This window comes from Aricia agestis, chromosome 10 (genome assembly GCF_905147365.1).
Source record: "Aricia agestis chromosome 10, ilAriAges1.1, whole genome shotgun sequence".
Classification (NCBI taxonomy): Eukaryota; Metazoa; Arthropoda; class Insecta; order Lepidoptera; family Lycaenidae; genus Aricia; species Aricia agestis.
In genome coordinates, this window is record NC_056415.1 from 17056285 (window position 1) to 17079196 (window position 22912).

The 22912-nt window shown below is 36.9% G+C and overlaps 1 protein-coding gene across 1 annotated transcript in view; it reads right to left on the bottom strand.

Annotated features, from left to right (window-relative positions):
* Positions 1-3615: 3615 nt before the first annotated feature.
* Positions 3616-22912, bottom strand: part of LOC121731257 (elongation of very long chain fatty acids protein AAEL008004) — a 35580-nt gene continuing 16283 nt past the window's right edge. Inside the window, exons 2-7 of the mRNA XM_042120620.1 lie at positions 11359-11424; positions 9129-9319; positions 7994-8074; positions 6048-6210; positions 5340-5476; positions 3616-5109 (exon numbers count right to left, since the gene is read on the bottom strand). Of these exons, the coding sequence (XP_041976554.1) occupies positions 4900-5109; positions 5340-5476; positions 6048-6210; positions 7994-8074; positions 9129-9319; positions 11359-11424 (848 nt within the window). The 3' untranslated portion in view covers positions 3616-4899. The remainder of the gene's footprint in view (positions 5110-5339; positions 5477-6047; positions 6211-7993; positions 8075-9128; positions 9320-11358; positions 11425-22912) is intronic.

Consider the following 22912-nt stretch of genomic DNA (forward strand, 5'->3'; position numbering starts at 1 on the left):
AAATTGTTTCCGATCACGAAGATAATCTGCGAAAAAGCGAACAAGACTAGGAGAGAACCCAAGAGCGCTCAACTTTTTGAGGAGGACATCATTATCGACTCTATCAAAGGCTTTGCAGAAATCAAAGTATAGAACGTCCACTTGATAGCCTGCGTCAAGAGCCTTAGAAATTATGTCAACGTGAGCTAGAAGATTCGTACTGACAGAGCGACCAGGACGGAAACCATGCTGGTTGTCAGAAAGAATTCCACGGATCTGTTTCATTAATATATTATGAAGTACAAGCTCAAAAACTTTGGCAACAGAAGGCAATACAGCTATAGGTCTGTGGTTTTCTACAGACAGTCGATCGCTCGTTTTGGGAATAGGTATGACCCTCGATAATTTCCATTGTTCAGGATATATTCCGGCTTTGAGTGATGTGTTGAACAGGTGACATAACGGAACGGTAAATATGTCTTTGCACGCTTTTAGGACATATGGGGGTACACTATCAGTGCCTATCGAGCTGTGTGCTTTTAGCTTGTCGATAGCCTTTTCTACGTCACCATAGATTAAAGACGGAAGAATTATATTAGTTCCCACTGTATTTACAGACTCCAAATTGGGATCTAGTTTAGGTACATCAGGGAGAAAAACGCTAGAGAAGTATCGAGCAAATGCTTCTGCACTTTTAGTTCCAGAATAGAAAGAACCGTTAAATGATACAGTTGTTTCAAACCCACCCTTAGATTTTAAATTGGAAATGTGCTGCCAAAATTGCTTTGGATATTTGAACAATCTGCTTTCGATGGCAGAGCAATGGGAGCTATACTCGGCCTTTACTTTCATTTTCAGTTCCGAACGCAGGTTCTTAAATTGAGTGTAGATTAGCTCAGAACGAGTACGTTTCCATTTATTATGCAGTCGTTTCTTTTGTTTTAGACCACTAAGTATATCTGCAGTGAACCAGACAGGATACCGCCTGTTGCCCGAGGATTGTCTTTTTTTCATGGGAACAGAAGTGTCGAAAGCGTTATACAAGATGTTATAAAATGTATCGGTAGCAGAATGGGTATCAGTATTATCTAGAACATTGTGCCAAGGGGCAGTTTTCAGAGTATGGTATAATTGCACAAAATCAGCTCTGGTAAAATTATAATCATGCCGCTTGTTGACGTTACTAGGTTCCATAGCCTCAGTGGGCTTACACGACACGATGAAGACAGTAACGTCAAGAGGAGGATGATATAGGTCAATCGGGACCAGTTCCATTCCCGGTACATAGTCACAACTAGCGACAGCGCCCTTCCGCGTCAAAACAACATCCAACTTACTCCCATGCATATTCATCACATCATTTACATCATACATATTACAATAACTTAAGAAATAACAATAATAATTTTTTATGGTAACAGATGCACTATTCATATTAAGGTCTCCCAAAATTATGAAATGTCCCTTCAAGTTAGAAATTATTTCTTCGACCTTGTAGAACCATGACATATACTCATCATCTGCTGCAGTTGGCTTGAGGTAAACAACGCAGACGTAAATTAAGGAGCCCAGATAGGAGAAAGAGGCCCATAAATCCTCCCCATGATCAGTTTCGAGTTGACGACATCGGTTCAATGATATGCCTGGGCGAGATGCAAGCAAAACTCCGCCTCCAAAAGATAATCTATCTCTGCGTAATATGCTCCAGTTGCCTGCAGAGATTTCATTATCATCAATCGAAGTGTCTAAGAACGATTCGGTCACTGCTATAAGGTCATGTTCAGTAATCATCATATTAGATCGCCACGTAGAAAGTTTTGTTTTGATACCTCTTACATTTTGGTACAGGATATGAACGTTTGTATTTCGGACTTTGGGAGTGGGCGTGATGGTAGGTATTTTGAATTCGGGGTGAGCTACTGGGCCTTTGTGTGTAAAAAATTTCTGCGCCAGTACTTAATACAAATATTTTCTGTCCAATTTTGGGGTGCCATAACTTTATCCACTAATCTAGTTGGTACCCCCAACTTGAAAGAAGCGTAATTGCCACGAGAATTGAGAGCATCTACAGTGCATGTGTTCTTTTCACCAATGATATTGTCAAGGTGTGCACGTATCTCTTCATCCGACGTCCCTTTTCTGACATAGTAGAGATGCAAATATTTCCATTTCTCACTAGCTCGCAGGTTGGTTGTTCCAGGCGCTGCCGTCCCTCGTAAGATGGAACTGGACGATGACCGAGTTCGCCTACCTTGAACTTCTGTCCAGCCAGTTTCTTCCAAGGAGGTAGTGTTTTGGGCAGTTGCTGGGGGCAGAGAGGAAGTGTCTTGCCAAGCGGATGGTATATCGTTTCTTTTGTCATCAATAGTATTGCCGGACAGAGTGACTGGCTGCGTTGCATGGGTGCTAGGCTGCAAAGTGACAGCATTTCGCTTAGAGGGATATGCATCTGGTCTTGGTCGGGCATTTTTAGACGATTTAGCTCGAGATGTTATGGTATCGGAATCAGCTTGGCCTTTCTTTGCAGCTTTGGGGCATGTAGACGGTTGGGTTTCTGAGAGCTTCTTCGCGGAGGTCTCCATAGCTCTTGCACTGGAGGATGGAGTACAGTTAGCTTTATACCCTGACGACTGCAGTTGTTTTTGGAGACTATCTATTTTTTGATTTAATACATTCACTGTCTGTATAAATTTAGTATTAAAAGGCTCAAGAACACGAGTGATAATTTCGGGCACCTTTTGTTCGAAAATTTTCACTAGCTCTTCGTTAATGATTTCTCGCATTATGTTATGGTCGTTAGGGACATTTACAGCTTCAACATGAGCTCGACGAGATCCACGAACAGTTGTAACATTTTCAATAGACATTGGCGAAGAAAAAATACCTGGAGTCCCAATGGAAGGCTCGATATGATGGGTAGTGCGAGAACGTATTGGGGTTTCAGAGTTATCCCCTCTAGGAATTTTGCACCGGCATTCCTGGCACGTCCAGTTCGAGATGAACTCAGGGGTCAGTGTCGCCTCGCCTGAGATGTCTGCGCACACGGTGTCGTAGAAACGTCGGCACTTTGAGCATTTGATTTTCCCTTCGGTTATGTAGTTATTACATCCTGAGCAGTGAAAAGATAACTGTTGTGACATTCTGCACAACTTGGATTTCTTGTGGCAAAAAAGCCTGTTTATAAGAAGAAGAAGAAGTATGGCTGGCAACACCGCTGCAATATAGTCTATGTGAGGTGACAGTACTCAAGGTGCGTTGTCACCTGTCAGACGTCAATCAGTTCAAATAATTCAGGCGGTATAAACAAAGTATGACAGCTGTTTTTACAAATTTAATAACGAAAAAATAGTTTATTTCGTTAAAATCTTTGCTGATTGGATAATTTTCAAAACGTCTTCTATGTGTGAGTAAGCCGATCAAGTACAAAACTGAAAATCTGTACCTTTTCAGCCAAAAAAAGTGTCTTGAAGATTGTGTTTCAGCTTCACCTGCACGCTACTTTAGGTCTTCAGGGTGTTGTTTAGGATATCCATTGAAGTATTAGTGTATACGGCAGCCGAGGACTAGGAATTCTTTAAAAAACTCGAGGAGCAAATCAGACACAGTGTTTACTTTTAGGCTCACACACACACAAAAAAAGATATTTTTTATTAAAAATATAACATACAAAACTTAACACTCATTTTATACATGCAAAATTGTGAAAGATTAGAGCTTCCGCAGACTGCAGCTTTTTAGTCGGCCGATAGTTTGACTGAAAGCTTAATCAGTAAGAAGACGTATGAAGGTGCGCACGCCGCACACTAAACGATTTGTATCGGCCAATAGGCGATAGTAATGTACCGCGACCCCAATTTGGTCAAACTATCGGCCGACAAAAAGTCTGTAGTCTGCGGGGGCTCTAAGGGTAATACAAAATTAAGGCCTGCTCTCTTTCATTATAGATAAATAAGTATAAAACAACTTCATTGCTACAATCAAAACTACACTTATCATTATTTATCAAAACATACATATTATTTTATTTAAATAACCTCAAACCCAATCAAAATATCTTATACTTATAAATAACTTACTGTATTTATCACCTTACAAGTAAATGATCACATTGATACGACATTATCATTAAAGTACTCTGTTGACTATTATAAAGGTATATATTATTGTATGGGCCTATGTAGCCTGATATAAATAAATAAATACAGTACTCTAGAAATTGTACAACCACAAATGAAATATCGCAGACAATGCTATTTTCCAACGCAAGTGTAAATTAAACTACATTTACATTTTAACGAGCGGGTTTAAATTGTCGATTTTGTTTGATAAAGTCAGTTTCATAGCAGCATTTACTACAAGATTCATAGAAATTGCTAAACAGACTTTAGAAGTACACATAACAGAAACTTTTTTCAAGATTCAAGGCACGACGTTCTATGTCAGTTCTATGAAATCAGGCACCATGTTATTTTCTACGTTAATATACTAAATCTGCACATAACTAAGTATATCACTTCAAGTTGACTTGTGCTATGATAAGTTGATAACTATTATTTAGCTGTATTTACTATTTAGTGGAACGCTATTGCATTATCTCGCGTCAGAGTATTATTTTACATTCCTAGTAGGTTTAACATAAAACGTCTCCCAACTATAAATCAGCTAGATTATTTTGATATTCCACAGCACTTACAATCTCTACTACAATCCAAATGAATTTTGTGACAGTAAAATATTGTAATTAATCAATAATTTTGAAAAAAAATGCAGATAATGTAGCAAAAGCCGTCAACAAAAATAATAGGAAGTATAGAAATACTTCCTATTATTGTTTTGACTACTACTAATATCGTTACTGACTCTATAAATCACATATTACTTAATACTAATATGTACATGACTAATGAGAATAAATAGTTACTAGCACGCTTTCGCTTTGCCGTTGCTGACGGGTTTGACATCATCGTTTTTCTTCCTGTTGGCCTTGATGTAGTTGTCGACGTAGAATTTGCCGAAGAGATAGATGAAGACGCCGGCGTTGAGGGAGAGGAGGAAATTGATGCCTTTGGGATAGCTGCAGTCGCGGAACATGACAGTAAAGTTGTGGGTGAAGATCATGACGAATTGGATCTGGAAAGAGTGGAATGTATTAGTGTAGAGAAGCTTACAGATATTATAATCTCAGTATCAAACATCAAGGTAATTAAAATGTTAAAAAATATAATCTTCAATTTTAAGCTTTATTGACTTAATAAATCCAACATATTTAAACTTTAACCAAATTTGGTCATAATACTGATATTATGGTATTAAAAAAGAAAATATAGTAATAAATAGTAAAAACACTAGCAATTACTAACCAGCTGCAAAGAGGTGAGGTGCTGCTTCCACCAGAGGTATTTCTGGTACTCAGGTCCGAGTCCGGCCACTAAGTAGTAGCCGTACATAATGATGTGGATGAACGAGTTGATCACTCCGAGGAAAGTGCCGTGACCGCCTATAGATAGATACAAGATCATAATGTTAACGACTCCTTAGTTTTTATTATTCGTAGGTATAGGCCAGGAAATTTTGAGACTTCCAAAATTATACAGACCAAAATGAACTAAGTGATAAGCCTTTAGAGTGTGTATGGGTCCACTATATAGAGCTCACTGTGAAAATATCAGTACCGAAAGAGTGAATTTTTTTGTGATTTATATTTGTCATTGCTCTCTATCAGTGCTGCTACTTTTACAGCGAAGTAGCTGCAATATCTACTGCCATAATGTTGGTTATTGTTGGTCTCACGTATCCTCTGTTAAACATTGTTTTATCAGAGTATCCGTTCGTCTGAGCTTTTTTCAGAAAAGTTGATCCCTCTCCATAATATTTTTTTGTAATGTTGTGTACCATCGAAGAAATTGATTTATGGGCAATTGACGGATCTACGTCATTTGGTTGGATAATGCCAATTCAATGTAGGTCGTGATCTGTCGGCTGGGTTTGACATAGCTCGACCGAACTACGTAGGTCCGCCATCTGCGCTGAATCAACTTCTCTGATCATAGTACATCGTGTATAAGTACCTGGCAAGAATTTAGTTCCGATCCACGCGCAGATTGGCATAATCGTGTGGTGGAAGAGATGCAAGAAAGAGATCTGTCGGGTCTTCTTCCTCAACACGAAGAAAACCGTGTCCAGTAGCTCTATGAGCTTCGTCATGAAGTACCACCATACCGCTGAAGCCATCTAAAAAAATAAAAATCCATATTATCTATACTAATCTATACTATAAGTAATATTATAAAGCGGAAGAGTTTGTTAGTTTGTTTGTTTGAACGCGCTAATCTCGCGCTAATCTCGATATAATAGGAGCGAAGAAATAGAGGAAAATGTGGAAAAAACGGGAGGAAATTATTTGAAAGGGTTTATTTGAATATGCGCTAATCTCAGGAACTACTGGTCAGAGTTCAAAAATTCTTTCAGTGTTAGATAGCCAATATATCGAAGAAGGATATAGGCTATATTTTATCACGCTAAAACTAATAGGAGCGAAGAAATAGAGGGAAATGTGGAAAAAACGGGGGAAATTATTTGAAAGGGCTTAATGCTTATCTCACGAACTACTGGAGCAATTTTTCTGTTATTTGGCACAGATAAGAAGTTGACCACGAGAAGGATCATAAGCTATTTTTGGACTAATTTTTCTGTGAAATATCTAATTTACTCGGGCGAAGCCGCTTAGAACGTCTAGTCTTATATATAAAATTCTCGTGTCACAATGTTAGATAGCGTACTCCTCCGAAACGGCTTTACTGATTTTAACCAAATTTTATATTATGCAAATTCAGTGGGTCTGAGAATCGGCTTTTGGGTACTTTTTATATTGATAAGTGCACTTGTTGAATAAATAATAGTAAATTATTACAACTCGAGACTGACGGTGACCATTCTTTGTGGGACGGGATAGCGATGGACGTTGTCATGGTAACATACTTATTAATTAGTCACTTTAATAAAATAATATGGGTGAAATACTTGATTATATTATGGCAAAGCAACGTTTGCCGGAACAACTAGTCTAATATATAAAATTATCAATGCAAAAGTGTGTCTGTCTGTCCGTTACCTCTTCACGTACAAAGCGCTGAACCGATTTTGCTGAAAATTGGCATGGACATACTTTGAGTCCCAGAAAAGGACATAGGCTACTTTTTATCCCAGAAACGTGTTCCCGCGCGATAAACGAGGTTTGTTTGGCGCAACGGAGTTGCGGGCATCAATCATCTAGTAAATTATACAGTGCATACCATACGAAATTATTATTTTGAGGCTCAGAGGTCTTTTTGATAGCTACAAAAATATTAATCAGTGGACTATTGACTGACTGGACTATGATCCAGATACAAAGGCGATTAACGAAACGATTTTGTGAACCTTGAAATTTGGAACTGAATATATTGTAAAGTTCCTTTTTGTTCCTTATTGTTTAATAACTAACTAGCTGTTTGACCGAGCTTTGCTCGGTGTCCGATGAAAATGACATTTTCTAGAAATGATTCCTAGCTAGATCGATTTATCGCCTTTGTCAATTATTAACTATTTATCGTGTTGTTTGACATAACAAGATCGAGGCAGTGCGCACAACCAAACTTTTCCTTGTAAAACGAGCTACTTAATTGTACTTGACCTGAACTAGTTTAACATGTCGAAAAGTTTAATGTCCCCGAGTTTTTAAATGTTCCTTAATTTTAATTGCTTTATTATTTAAATAGCAAATCCATTACTAATCAGGTCCGTACCTAGTAATCTGCTTGATTACGCGGTAGAAATATCCTTTGCTCCTATTGGCAATGTAACTACCTAATTAATTATTTATGACTCAAGAATTTAATATCTACATCTCTTTTAAGAAGTAGAATAAAATATGAGTACTGCATATATATTTTGATAATCCAAAGATCTGCAGTTGGAAATTAAATTTTCAAGGCGTCCTGGACTAAACTTAAATTAAGATAAACTTTAAACTCACTCGCATCGCTTTAGGGTTGTCGGAGTAGTCGACAGGTTGACACGTGTAGCTGTAGTCATTGTACCACCCTGACGCCAGGCCCTGGAAGAAATAGAAGTTTATATTATAAGGACCCCCACACAAAACATCGAATTCGCATCACATCGCATCGCAATATAATTTTTAGTATGAGTTTTGTCGCAGATATTCGCGATACGAATTCGCTGTTATGTGTGGGAGCCCTAAAGGTGATCGCATATATTATTTTATCAGCACACACGCGCCGAATGCGCCGCATTTTAATATTCGTTGTATGAAATGATGCGAAACCTCACACATTCGTCCGCACCGTACGCGCCGCATTTCGTGAACGTTGCGGTGCGTTTGACGCGTACAACAAACAAAATTTGGAAACAATCCACAGACCCTTATTAGACCCCTGGTCCCTTTAAGTGGACTCAGTATTTCAAGATCAAATAATATGCATACTCACCATGGACATCATGGTACCCCTATGAATAATAAAAACTAAGGAATCGTAACTCCCATACTATTACCGTTTTAAATTTGGTTCCTTTTGATCTGTCATGTAACGTCAGCCTAGTACCGCTCAACTCTCAAGGTAACCTAAATATTGCAAATGTATTGAAATGTGTACCGGTACACCTTTTTTGACAAGTATTGTGGAGCATGTTTTTTGACGGAGTTACTTTTCCTTAGTTTTTATTATTCGTAGTGGTACCCACTATTAAATCTTAGTACCTACAAAGGCCCACATGTGTTTTCGCTTAAATCCAGCTAAGCTCCAAACAGGTTATACAGAATGAAGGTCTATTATCCAGAAACAAGGTAATTTACCATCTTAATAGATACTAAATTTCAAAATTAGTATAAAATTTAGTTACAGTTTGTGTTTTTAGTGGTCCAAAATAACGAGCCTACGTTATTATGGACCATTATTTTGTGAAACGACTTCCTACTCACAAAAAAGTTTTGAATAATTAATTGTTGTTATTTAAATAGTGGCTTACTCAGAATTCTCCTAAAATTCAGTGGTCTATCTACTCAATCTTTACTCCATTGAAGGAACTTAAATTTGATTGTTCTATTAAGGATTTTAGCCAGTTCAGAATTCAAAAAGCGGCGGTAAGCATACCTCATAAACCAGGAACGCGCTCATCAGTATCTGCGAGAAATTGTACACGAGCATGGTGTGTTTGAGCTCGAAGGGCTTTCTGTCGCGCATGAACCGGGGCCCGACTGAGGTGCAGAAGTAGAGGTAGGTGCTGAGCAACGTCACCAGCGGACCCAGGCCGGACACGAAGAACCAGTCCGCCGTGCGGGGGTCTGGGGAACAAGGCTTTCGGTTATATCTGTACCTATGAGGCTGAATCAAACCATGCCAAGTGCTGTCAGCAGGCTTACCATAACAACCTATCGAATAATAAAAACTAAAACGTAACTCCCATACTTACTTCAAACGTTTTAAATTTTTTTTTATATTTTTTATTTTTTATTTATTATTTAATGATAATTGTCACTTCTATAATAATTACACAAAAGTCTTGCATGTATTCGGGTCTCTTTTTGCATAAAGTATGTATGTAATTAGTTCAGATTTTGTAGAATCGGAACAAAAAGAACACTAGAACCGAGAAAAAATGGACATACTGACATAATATTTAGTTATTAAATGGTGGATGATTGTCTATCTGTCACTTTGTCTATTCTTCCGTAGAAAGAAACCGTCTCTATGGTGACTATGCTAAGCCTGCTGCTGGTGGCAAAGTGGTTGTCTTAGAAATATAGGTATATATATTTTTTAAATAAATATTTTTAGTCCATCAAATCACATACATTAAATAATAAACAAGGGTTGACCCTCCCTATTAAGTGCTAGAGCCTAGAGCACCTGTGTCAGGAAAGGCCACTCTTCCTTAGCACACTCTTGTATAATATAATAATTATAGACTGATGAAATACAATAAATCTATACATATAAAACTCAAAGGTGACTGACTGACATGGTGATCTATCAACATTCAACGCACAGCCCAAACCACTGGACCGATCGGGCTGAAATTTGGCATGCAGGTAGATGATATGACGTAGGTGTCCGCTAAGAAAGGATTTTGATCAATTCTACCTCCAAGGGGTTAAAATAGGGGATGAAAGTTTGTATACTTTTTAACGCGAGCGAAGCCGCGGTCAAAAGCTCGTTATAATATATAAGTAACTAAAACTAAAACAGCCTATGATATTTCATTGCTGGTCGCCAAAATTATTTTTTTTTCCCAAATCATCTTGTCCGGGCTCATTTCAGTTTAATTCATTCATTTTTGTACAATTTTACATAAATATTTTTATTTGTTTTTGAACAAAGATAAGTATCATAGTCAAAGGTACAAGAATAATGTTCTATCATAAATTACGATCCACAGTGTTTATAACAATCTCAGAAATAAAACTATACGCGTTTTAATTATTCGTACTGAATGAAACGTATATAATGAAACGTATAACGTATACGTGGGAGAGCCATGCTTCGACACGAATGGGCCGGCTCGACCGGAGAAATGCCACGTTCTCACAGAAAACCAGCGTGAAACAGCGCTTGCGCTGTGTTTCGCCGAGTGAGTGAGTTTACCGAATGCCCAATCCCCTACCCTTTCCTACCCTCCCCTATTCCCTTCCCTTCCCATCCCTACCCTCCCCTATTATCCTATTCCCTCTTAAAAAGCCGGCAACGCACCTGCAGCTCTTCTGATCCTGCGAGTGTCCATGGGCGACGGAAGTTGCTTTAAATCAGGTGACCCATTTGCTCGTTTGCCCCCTTATTTCATAAAAAAAGCAACGAGGCGCAAGCTGACGATGCATAAGAAAAAAACTAGAACAATATTATGTCAAAATCACTTCAACACTAATATCACACTAATATTACATTAAGCGAAAATGTGTCTTTCTGTCTGTCCGTTACCTCTTCACAGCCAAACCACTGGACCGATTTTGATGAAATTTGGTAGCTAAGGAGATAGTTTAAATCCCGGGAAAGGACTTTGGACGCTTTTTATCCGGGAAAAATCTACGGTTTCCATGCGATAAACAAATTTCTGCTCAACGGGGTTGTGGGCGCGGCGCCATCAGTTCTAATAATCCACGAGTTCGATCTTGCATAATAATATAGTTGGAGGCTGCAGCAAACAATTACTTCAATGCCGAATTTATATTTTGTATAAGTATAGGCTACTTTAATTTTGCCACCCCTATGTACGAACTCTGCCGCCATCCTATAATACTGCCGTCCCCCCATAGGACGCTGCCGCTCATAAGCCATGGGCGGCATCGGCTGCCTATACACAAATCCAGAACTGTTATATAATACTTACCGCTGTTTTTCTCCATGAAGGTGTAGTAGGAGTCAAACATTGAAGAGTTGTTCATTGTGCTGCCGCCTGAAATTAAGGAGGATAACGTTAAACACAACTACAGATATTTATAGCCAATATTACATCACACTTTTCAGAGCCAGGCAGTTAGGGAAGGTGTGGCCCTCGCAAGGTGCTATCGAGGAAATCGATTCCTAGGCAGTTGACAGACCAACGGCATTTGGACGGATCATGTAAATTCAATGTTAATAGTTGTGAATTGTGATCTGTTGGATGACTTAAGGCTTCGTCCACATTTGTATCATTTGCGCGATCAGATCTCCGATCAGATCTCCGTCGCGTATCATCGAAGCGTATCAAAATGATACGCGTATCATGATACGCCCCGATCGCTATTAACCGCGTATCTGATACGTGTCGTATCAAATACGCGCATGATCGGCAGAATGATCTAATAGGCGTCCACACTATGATACGCATACTTGCTACGGCGCGATGATCGCGACGGAGATCTTGATCGGAGATCTGATCGCGCAAATGATACAAATGTGGACGCACCTTAAGGTGACCAAATTACTTAGGTCCGCCATCTGTCTAGGAATCAACTTCTCTGATACTCTTGCCTTAGCCCGGCCGCAATTTGTCCGAAATTTCTGATCAGAAACAGTTGAACGTCCGCACTGTCTCTTACATTTTGTACTGAGCCGAGTGAGCTCGAACTCACCGGAAGGATATTTCGGATAGTGTGCGGGGTGGCGGTCCGGCGAAATTCAACTGTTTCTGATCAGAATTCGGACAATGTGCGGCCGGGCTTACTCCGTAAATCCGATCCGAAAACCTTCAAGAAAAGAGCGTATTCCCTCTTAAAATACCGGCAACGCACCTGCAGCTCTTCTAATGTTGCGAGTGTCCATGTGCGACGGTAGTTGCTTTCCATCAAGTGACCCGTTTGCTCGTTTGTCCCCTTATTTTATTTTTAAAAATCCTATTTTAAAATGATAATAGAGAAATAGTGTGAATACAGTGTGGTGTAATACTAAGTACTCACATACGGTTTTGCTCGATCGAGCAATAACGTCGAGCAAAACCCGCGGCTCGGGCTTTCGTCCACACATTCAGCATTGCTCAGTAGTTTTATTCTAAATCGTTATATTTAATTCCATCGAGCCGGCTCGATGCGAGCCTTCGAGCTGTCAGTTTTGCGGTCCACACAGTAATTATTACTCGATTTGGAGTTAAACTATCGAGCAAAACCGCATTTGAGTACTTACGATAATACTAGCTTTAGAGACGTCGTATTTTGTACAGAATAAATCTTTATACAGAAAGTAAACCATGATTATAATTAAGAGGTGTCAACCGAACACATAAAAGATTATAATATAAAAATGGCTATAAAAGACAGGAACGATAAAGTCCTAAGCCACATGGCGGGTAGATTCGACACAGAACGATATCTTTTTAACAACCTAGAAACTCCACCCAGCTTGAGTGACCCCTCTCCACCAAGCCAATGTCACAACATCTAAAGGCAAAGGGTGGAGCAGCATAAAAACTAAGGAAATCGGAAAATGTCGGATCTACTGGCCGCCACACCGACTGGGACCTCACCGTTCAAAACATTAATATTATTATTATGCAATTTATAAAACAATAAATATATATATTTATTTATTATATGTATAACATATTATACTCCATTCTATTAAATATATATACACATATATATTAAAAAATAAAATAAAAAAAAAGTGTCCATGGCGTGATGGACCACAATTAATTAAAATTCATAATATTATTTCAATTATCCTTGGTGCGAAAAATCTAAATAATAAAATAACAAAAAAAGGATATGGACGAACAGTCCATAGACGGCCCCAATTTTATAATAAAAAAAAAAAAAACCATGATTAACATCAATATAATGGCTCAAATGTCAATATTATGGCGATTATAGCGATGGTCAAACAAACCCACGCTGCGTAACGACATTTCTATTGCTAGGTGCTTGTTACTATTCCGAATCTTACCAGACTAAACTTATCTTTTTTCTAACTTATAGGTATAGTTTTAACAAATCTTCCCAGATTAGCATTTGTCTAATCTATGCTATCATAATGAACTGCAGTGAACATAATATTCTGTAAATTACAGAATTGATCTATTTCAGCTCCCACACCGATTTCGGTGACGGTGGCCGGTTTCATTGAAACCATGCCAATTACGCAGGAGTAATTTTATAGTGCTCAAGTGTGTGCGTAATACACAAGAGCACTCTCTATTCCCGTACTCTCATTACCCAGTGGGATGGAAAACCGACACGACCGGCGAGAGATCAGGCGCAGGACTGAATTTTTACATTTACATAATATTCCCTCTTAAAAGGCCGGCAACGCACCTGCAGTTCTTCTGATGTTGCGAGTGTCCATGGGCGACGGTAGTTGCTTTCCATCAGGTGACCCGTTTGCTCGTTTGCCCCCTTATTTCATAAAAAAATATTACCCTCCGACGCTTGTCTAGATTATCTTACTTGTCATACAATCTGGTGACCAGCCTGCATTGTCCTAACCAAACTTGGAATTAATAACATGTTTCCAACGCGGGAATCTAACCCACAACCTTCGGGTCAGGACTTAAGAGCCGCGCTCTAAACCACTGGACCACGGAGGCAAATTGATCCATTAGATAAAAAAATAGAGAATGAGAAAGCTTTTTCTCATTAGCTGATATCAGACAATATAATTTAGTAAGTTAGCTCTGAATATTAATTATCATTACCCATATATAATAACAATTTGAGACTTTAAAATATTATAACGAAAACGGTGGACAAAAACATCATAAAATTAATATCATAATACATAGAGTCCTAAACAATTAACTGTTTTTGAATTCGCATGTAAAAGACGTAATGTAAATAGTTTTCCGCAGATCAATGTTGCCAAAGACATTGTAATTAAGTTTTTCTGTGACTTATGATTACAAAAAAAATCTGACATGCTCACTTCCTGCCCATTCACAACTTAGGCAATATTTCATTACTCATAACCTAAACTTTAGCCTAGAACTAGTTTTTATTACTAAAAATAAAAGATGAAATAGTAAAAACCTTCATATTTTTAAATACTTATTGAATATAAAATAAAATAATTACTTAATAATTATTCTACTAACTAGGATACAATTTATTACCTACTGTAATTAGTAATTACACATACCTTCAAAATTCTAATGTGGTTGCAGAAATACCTCGTAATTTAAATATAAATAAATAATTTATATTAATTAAACAATGTTAGACGATTTATTTCGTTTAATTGAATATTTTATTTTAAAAATGATTGCTTTACTAGATGTTGCAAAAAGTGTTGCGATGAATTTTCTTAATAATATTGTGAAAAGTGAAAAGCCATTATTTTCCTATGTCCTTTGCCAGGACTCAAAGTACATAATAATACCATTCTTTATTTTCCGCTACAAAAAGTAGCTTGATATGTCTTCCCAATGCGACGTACGCCTCTTAGAACTGTACATCGCGTCGGTATTTTTAGGGTTCCGTACCTCAAAAGGAAAAAACGGAACCCTTATAGGATCACTTTGTTGTCCGTCTGTCCGTCTGTCAAGACCCTTTTTCTCGGGAACGCGTGGAGGTATGAAGCTGAAATTTATATCAATTACTCAAGTCTACTGTCCCTTGAAGCTGTGAAAAAATCAAACTTCTAAGCCAACGCAATCAAAAGATACAGCCGTTTATGCCGCAAATTTTCGACACTTGCAAGGGAATCAAAACCTACAGGGTGCTTCCCGTGAACTCAGAATCTTGAAATTTGGTACGAAGCAACGTCTTATAGCATAGATAAAGGAAAAATTACGAAAACCATAAATTTTTAGTTACATCACATAATATATATTTTTTTAATAATTTTAAACTTACTACCCATTTCCTCATAAACGCGTAGAGGTATTTGCAATAAAAATACCATAGTTATGACTCGATTGTCGTAATGAACGAACTTTGTAAACCTTGCAGGTTTGTACGGAACCCTCGGTGCGCGAGTCCGACTCGCACTTGGCCGGTTTTTTTTTGTCTAGCGAGTTTCACTCGCTCACGAAGGGTTCCGTACCATTATAGAGCAATATTATAGGTAAAAAATGTGTTTTTTTGTATGGGAGCCCCCCTTAATTATTTTATTAAAGTTTTATTATTTATTTTTAAAGTAAAAATATAATTAAGAATATTGTGAGTATTTCAAGTGCCTAATTGCTACCATTATTGATTACGAGCAAAAAAGGCCAAAAAAATCACGTTTGTTATATGGGGGCCCCACTTAATTATTTATTTCATTTTGTTTTTAGTATTTGTTGTTATAGTGGCAACAGATATACACAATCTGTGTAATTTTCAGATGTCTAGCTATAGCAGTTCTTGAGATACAGCCTGGAGACAGACAGACGGACAGAGAGACATCGAAGTCTTAGTATTAGGGTCCCGTTTTTACCCTTTGGGTACGGAACCCTAAAAATGGTGAACGAATAAAGTTATTTTCGTATTATTGATTCTCTGGAAAAGTTTAAAAGATGTCGAGGCCGCTCCAGTAGAGCATTGTTCGAACAAAACACGTTGAATTAATAAGTACTTATATCTACATTGTGCACTTGTGATTAAATTATAATTCGAAGGTAGACAAATTACATGGCTGTCTGTTTGTCAAGACGAACAGTATAATAGACTGAAGGAGGAATAATACTATAATACATAACTACACAACACACTCAGAAAACTGATTAGTAATGAATAGCCTAGTCACTAGTGTCGGCCTTTAAAGAAACGCTACGGTCGTCGGTCGCCAAGCTGGATAAATTAATCAGCTGTTATAGCGATCTTATATCTCAACCGCTAGTATAAATTAGTTTAAATTTTCTGTAAAATTAGATGCAAATTCGTTTAGTAGAACCACAGTAGAACCTGTGGTGGAAATATGTAAATGTCTCGGTAAACTTCGTATCAATTTCCCCCTTATATAAACCTTCCCTATAGAGTAAGAGCCTGCGACGGCCAAACTTTCCTCGTTTTATAAAAGCTGAAAGTTTACCTATTTGTGACCTTTACAGACGTAAAAACGACCAGCAACTATGGAGTTTCGGTCACAGTTTAGGAGGAATCCAGTTCTGAAGGGCTACCTGACCTTGGAGAAAGAGTAAAGTGCAATTTCATAGCTTATATTTTTCGCAGTGAGTGGAGGAATCCCGTCTGCCAGTGCCGGACATTTTTGACTATTGATTCCCACTGCCAGACACCCTTAAGGAGTGAGCACACTGAGACGGGCCGTGCCGGGGCTCAGCGTGCCGGGGCTCATCGCAAAAATCCGCCTCCATACAATTTATATGGAAGCGGAAATCCGCTGCGCCCCGACACAATGTGCGATACGAGCATCCGCTTCCATACAAATTGTATGGAGGCGGATTTTTGCGATGAGCCCCGGCACGCTGAGCCCCGGCACGGCCCGTCTCAGTGTGCTCACACCTTAAAATTTTCTTATAGTATTAGACTTTGAGGGTGTCTGGTAAGCAACTGTCAGAAATGTCCGGCACTAGAAGACGAGACTTCCAAAAAGGAGGAGGTTTTTTATACAATTTTTACCCAGTTACACAATGAGTTTACCCTTCTAATTATTACATTACATTTATGGAAGTACTAAAATATTATGCTTTTGTCTTATTAGGAAGTGCAAAAATTTCAAAAAAATTATGCTAGTGTTATATGAATGTGATCATTTGGAAAATACTATGAGTTATGTTTAGATTGGCCATGTTTGTTACATATTGACTTTACATTTACGTGGGTTACATGACACATCCTGTTAGCATAATATGATTTGTTAAATGCTTCGTGATAATTATTTTTCAAATACGAATGAACAATTTTACAGAAAGACAGAAAAAAAGAAAGAGGTTATTTGTTAGACGATTGTATAATATATGTATATTTATTATTTTCTATATAAAAATGGGGGCAAACGAGCTAACGGGTCACCTGATGGAAAGCAAATACCGTCGCCCATGGACACTCGCAACGTCAGAAGAGCTGCACGTGCGTTGCCGGTATTTACTTTTTTTAACAGTAAGTATTTAGTTGATAACATATAAAATGTTTCACAAACTCTCAATTAAAAAAAATCTATCTGAGCAATTACAGACGGGGGCGCATTTTGACGACCTCCGTGGCTCAGTGGTTGGCCGTGTTGGCAACGCTCTTCCCGGTGGTCGCGGGTTCGAATCCCGCCGACAGATCAAAAAGTTTTCACTGTTACTGGGTCATAGATGTGTATTAAATATGGATATCTTATAATAGAAATATTAAATATATATTTTGTATAGTATAAAATTATTAAATATAATATGTATTTCCGTTGTCTGGTTCCTGTAACACAATAAGTCCTTAAGGTACTTAATAGCACGGGGCCAGACTGACGTGGTGTGAAGCGTCCATAGATAATAATAATAATATCTATGGACGCTTCACACCACGTCAGTCTGGCCCCGTGCTAAGTACCTGAAGGACTTGTGTTACAGGTACCAGACAACGGAAAAATATTTTGATACTTTTATATACTATACTGTATATATTTAAGATTTTTATTATTTCATACACAATATATTATTATTATTTTATTATTTAGGTCACTAACACACTTTATCACTAGGCTCTTCCACTTTCGATTCTCAAGTTAATGGTTAAGGTCTAACAAACCCTTTTTCTTTATTTTTATTAAGGTGTTGTACCAAAAATAATAGGTGGTTTTGTTACAACTGTACATATAAATAGTAACATTATTGATTTCTCAGTCCAATTCTTTCCCTAGACTACAATAGATAGTTAATAACCTTCTAAGAACATACAGTAGGTCACCGGTTGGCATTGCCTAATAGAATTTATTGTGATCTGATTTTTTACATACTAATATTGTAAATACGAAAGTGTGTCTGTCAATTACTTCTTCACGTAAAACACACATCTAAATTAGATGGAATTTGTTAGGAAGATATTCCGAGTTTCGGATTTATTTTCAATTTCCGCATAAAGAAAATTACGGACAACATCTTTAGTAGTTGAAGAGCTCTATAACTTTTGACTTATAATCTAGTGTCTATACTTTTCTGTGATCAAACTTAATCAATATAATATTTGGAATTATTTTTATGTTTAAACTAGCTGTCCCGGCAAACCTTTCTTTGCCATAAAAAGTATTTCGCCCACAATATTTTATTGGAGTGACTAAAATATAAGTATGATAATGTCACCATGGCAACATCCATCGCTAATCGCTATCCTGTCGCACAAACAATAGACGCCATCAGTCTTGAGTTGCAATAATTTACTATTATTTATTCAACAAATGCACTTATCAATATAAAAAGTACCCAGTAGCACAGAATATATATTAGTAGTAGGTACCAACCAGTAGCCGATTCTCAGACCTGCTGAATATGCAATAGCCAATATGCATAATATAAAATTTGGTAAAAATCAGTAAAGCCATTTCGGAGGAGTAAATACGGTAACTAACATTGTGACACGAGAATTGTATATATAAGATGTAATTAATACATATTATATGTGCTCAATTATGGACATTTGAGCAATAAAAACAATAAAAAAACCCTTATCCGTATCATAGATGTTTACTCATTATTCTTATTTTTATAATTATTACTAATATTAATCATTAATATTATCTCATTACAACAAGGTAAAAATACCTCAAAATTCCTGTTTTTCCTCTTATGTCTTTCATTACAATCGCATTAACATTTTTGTTGGTCATTTATTGAAATTATTGCTTCTTGCGTTCACCAAATTGTATTTTAATTAAATCAACCAATGGAAAAATAATGATGCGTACAGTCGGCGAAACTTAGCAGGTACCTACTTAGCAGTCTCGTCTTTATAACTTGATGTATGCCATGGCGATATAATTAATTTTAAAACTGCAAACTGTCAACTGCCAATGAATCATTTTCCTCGATGGTACATGAGAAAAAAAAGAAAAAAAAAACACTAGTTATCCTTTTAATTAAAAGAATTTATAGTAAAAAATATTTATTATCCTCATGGTGCAGAGGGGCTAAAATGGTCACATTTTGCAATTCCTCTCAATCAATTCAGCAAATTAACTGTCAAAACTGTCAAACTGACAAATGTCAAATTAGTACAAATTACTAAACATGAATTGCAAGCAGAATTGCATTTTGCGATTTAAATAAAATGAATCATTTTATGATTCATAATATGACTCTCCCAAGCGGCCATTTTAGCCCCGCTGGTGTAAAGAGACAAAGACTGCACTGCTCAACGTTTAATTTTCTCAACCGTACCGTATTTCGCAACGCATTGAACTTAATAATATAATTGTAATCGATTGTTTAAAAACAATTGACAATTGACATTGATGATTTTGGTTCAAGTTTACTGGCATATGTAAATGGGGGTCAAACGAGCATCAGTTCACCTGATGTAAGTTTTAATTAATTACTTTACTAATCACTATAATCAAGTTCATTGTAAGACCAATATATGGTTATTATGATCAATAAAAACATAGTTTATAAGTTTATTATTAATCTTCTAGTATTCATATTTCTATCTAGTACATCTACCTATCCGTTTAGGTTCGTTCAAATTATAAGTGAAGAAATGAGTATTTGTCCTTAATAATAAATATAAAATGTTAGTGAGCCAGTTCATTCTTTACATCTTCAATAATAATTATCATCGGATAACACTCCAGTATTTTAATCATTCCTCGGAGCTCGCGCAAGTTGTAGCAGAAATATTAGATAGTTAGATAATCAAATCTTACTCTTGCACTCAGAAATTGTATGATTACTTAATTTTAGTCGAATGAAGATTTTGTCCATGATCTGCGAACAATTTCTGACAAACAGAAAATCAAAAGCCTCTGATTGCGACCGTAAGAGAGACATCAAGACTCTCAAGTCTCAACCCTCAAGGCATTAAACTTTTTATATTGAACTATTCAAGCATACGCATTTACGCAACTTTATAGGCCAAATTGTATTGTGTCTTACTATCTGTCGGAGAAATCGTAGAATCACTAATAATATCAATTCTCATGGTTGTTGACGCACGAGTACACTTTTTTGTCAGCATTTAGTAACGAGGCAGCAATAGGCAAATTCTGTCGTAAGGAATACCACTTAGCAGAGAGAGTGTACTGCGAAAATAACATTTCATATCAATAAAAGAACACCCTTCTCGTATTTTGGAAGCCAGGTAAAGCAGTAAGCTTGGCCACTCGGGGTTCTGTACAATATAGTGGAAACACTATTTAAAACGATGCTGATACTATATAAATAGTTTAGGAGGATACAATAATCATGAAGTTTGGTATAATATTAGTCCTATTAAATCTGAGTAACCGAATATTTTTCCATAACAAAAAATATAGCATACTTTTCCGACACGCAAATGATTAAACTTGTGTCTCAGAAAAGAATATATTAGTCGTCATAACGTCAAAAACTCCCATAAAAATCAGTTCAGCCGAAAACGACAAAAATCGCGAAGAGGTAACAGACAGTAATAAAAAAAGCATTTTTAACATTAGCGTTGCCTAGTATGGATTTTACTATTAAATGTATTGCTTCCCAATATCCATAAAAATCAAGAGACACGTCTTGTTTATGTAGATCTTAGGCATAAATATGATCAATGGTCATACCGTATCTAGAATTTAAATATAATTGTTAAATATAGTAGAAATTAGTTAAATATAGTAGAATTTAAATAATATTGTTAAGTACCTATAGTTTCAGCTATCGTGTTTTTATTATCCGGTATGGATGTTTCTAGCACGTTACTTGGACCACAGAATAGATAATAGTACAAGTCTTGGACTATAAAATAAAATCTATGAAATCATTAACAGCTGGTGTGTATTTTATTTACTGAGGTAATAATAGTATTATATAACTTCTTACAATATTAGTGTTAATATTGTAACATAGGTACAAGAATTTATATATAATTTTGCAATAGTGCCTAGAATTTGGTTTAAGTTATACATAGATATTTTGAAGAAATGACAAAGTAGAACAAACTTATCGTTAAACTTGAACAGTTATTTAGCACGATGATTATTTTTTTATTGTAGAGACTAGAATTTTATTTAGGCAATGTATTTATAGTGCTATAACGTTATTTATGAATGTACGACGTGGGAGAGCCATGCTTCGGCACGAATGGGCCGGCGCGACCGAAGAAATACCACGGGCTCACAGAATACCGGCGTGAAACAGCGCTTGCGCTGTGTTTCGTCGAGTGAGTGAGTTTACCGGAGGCCCAATCCCCTACCCTCTCCTATTTCCTTCCCTACCCTCCCCTATTCCCTTCCCTACCCTCCCCCATTACCCTATTCTCCGTACCCTATAGGCCGGCAACGCACCTGCAGCTCTTCTGATGCTGCGAGTGCCCATGGGCGACGGAAGTTGCTTTCCATCAAGTTTGCTCATTTTCCCCTCTTATTTCATAAAAAATAAACTTTTCATATACATATAATTAATCTACTTGTTTCATGCAAATAACAAATTATTTTTAAATTTATTATTTTCTTCTCTTTTATCACAATACGAGTAGACATAACGACCAGTAGTTCGACTGCAAAGAGACGGACAGGTTTCAATATCTGTCAAATTCGTCGGGTTTCACTAGGATTATGAACGGAATGTGCCTCGCGCTGGCTGATATAATTTATTTTTAAATATTTAAAATAAAGATTTCAAAATTGGATTCTGACAATTTTAATCGCATGTGCCAAAACACAAACAACAATACGACCAAAGAGGAACACGTCCAGCGAATATGTCATAGTTTTAAATTCGTAGGTAACAATTTAACAACCCTAGCGACGATTTTCGTCATAATACGTCAAATTTAAAAATTTCAACATCAGTTCTAAGTCGGTATACTCTATCATTCTGTCTACTCTGCTTTTATGTTGGTAAAGATCGATCCTCTTACCAATATAATAAAATATTGCAACTATTCAAATCATGTTACTTTTCCAAGACAAAATAGGTCCGTTATTAGCTATGTATAATTTTTGCTATTACGGGGTAATACTACAGAATCTTACGACCAATACGACCTGCAAACCTTCAAGAAAAGAGCGAGAGCTCTTCTAATGTTGCGAGTGCGAAGGTACTTGCTTTCCATCAGGTTGCCCGTTTGCTCGTTTGCCCGCTTATTTTATTTTATAATAATCTCGATCAATGATTTTTTCAGCATGGTTTTAATGGTTTCAATATCGTCCCTTGTTAACTTGTAACTTAAAATGATTATAACTAATATTATTATTGAATATAACATTTTGGTGACAGGTTTAACAAGGTTAACTCGTGTGGGAAAAATCGGAAAATATTTGTGTCTAATGTGGATCGTCCAGTTGTTAATATGGTTCAGTTGTAATAACCGAGTATTATGTTGTTGACGATCAACTACGAGACCTTGGTGCGTGAAGGCTGTATTGTCAGA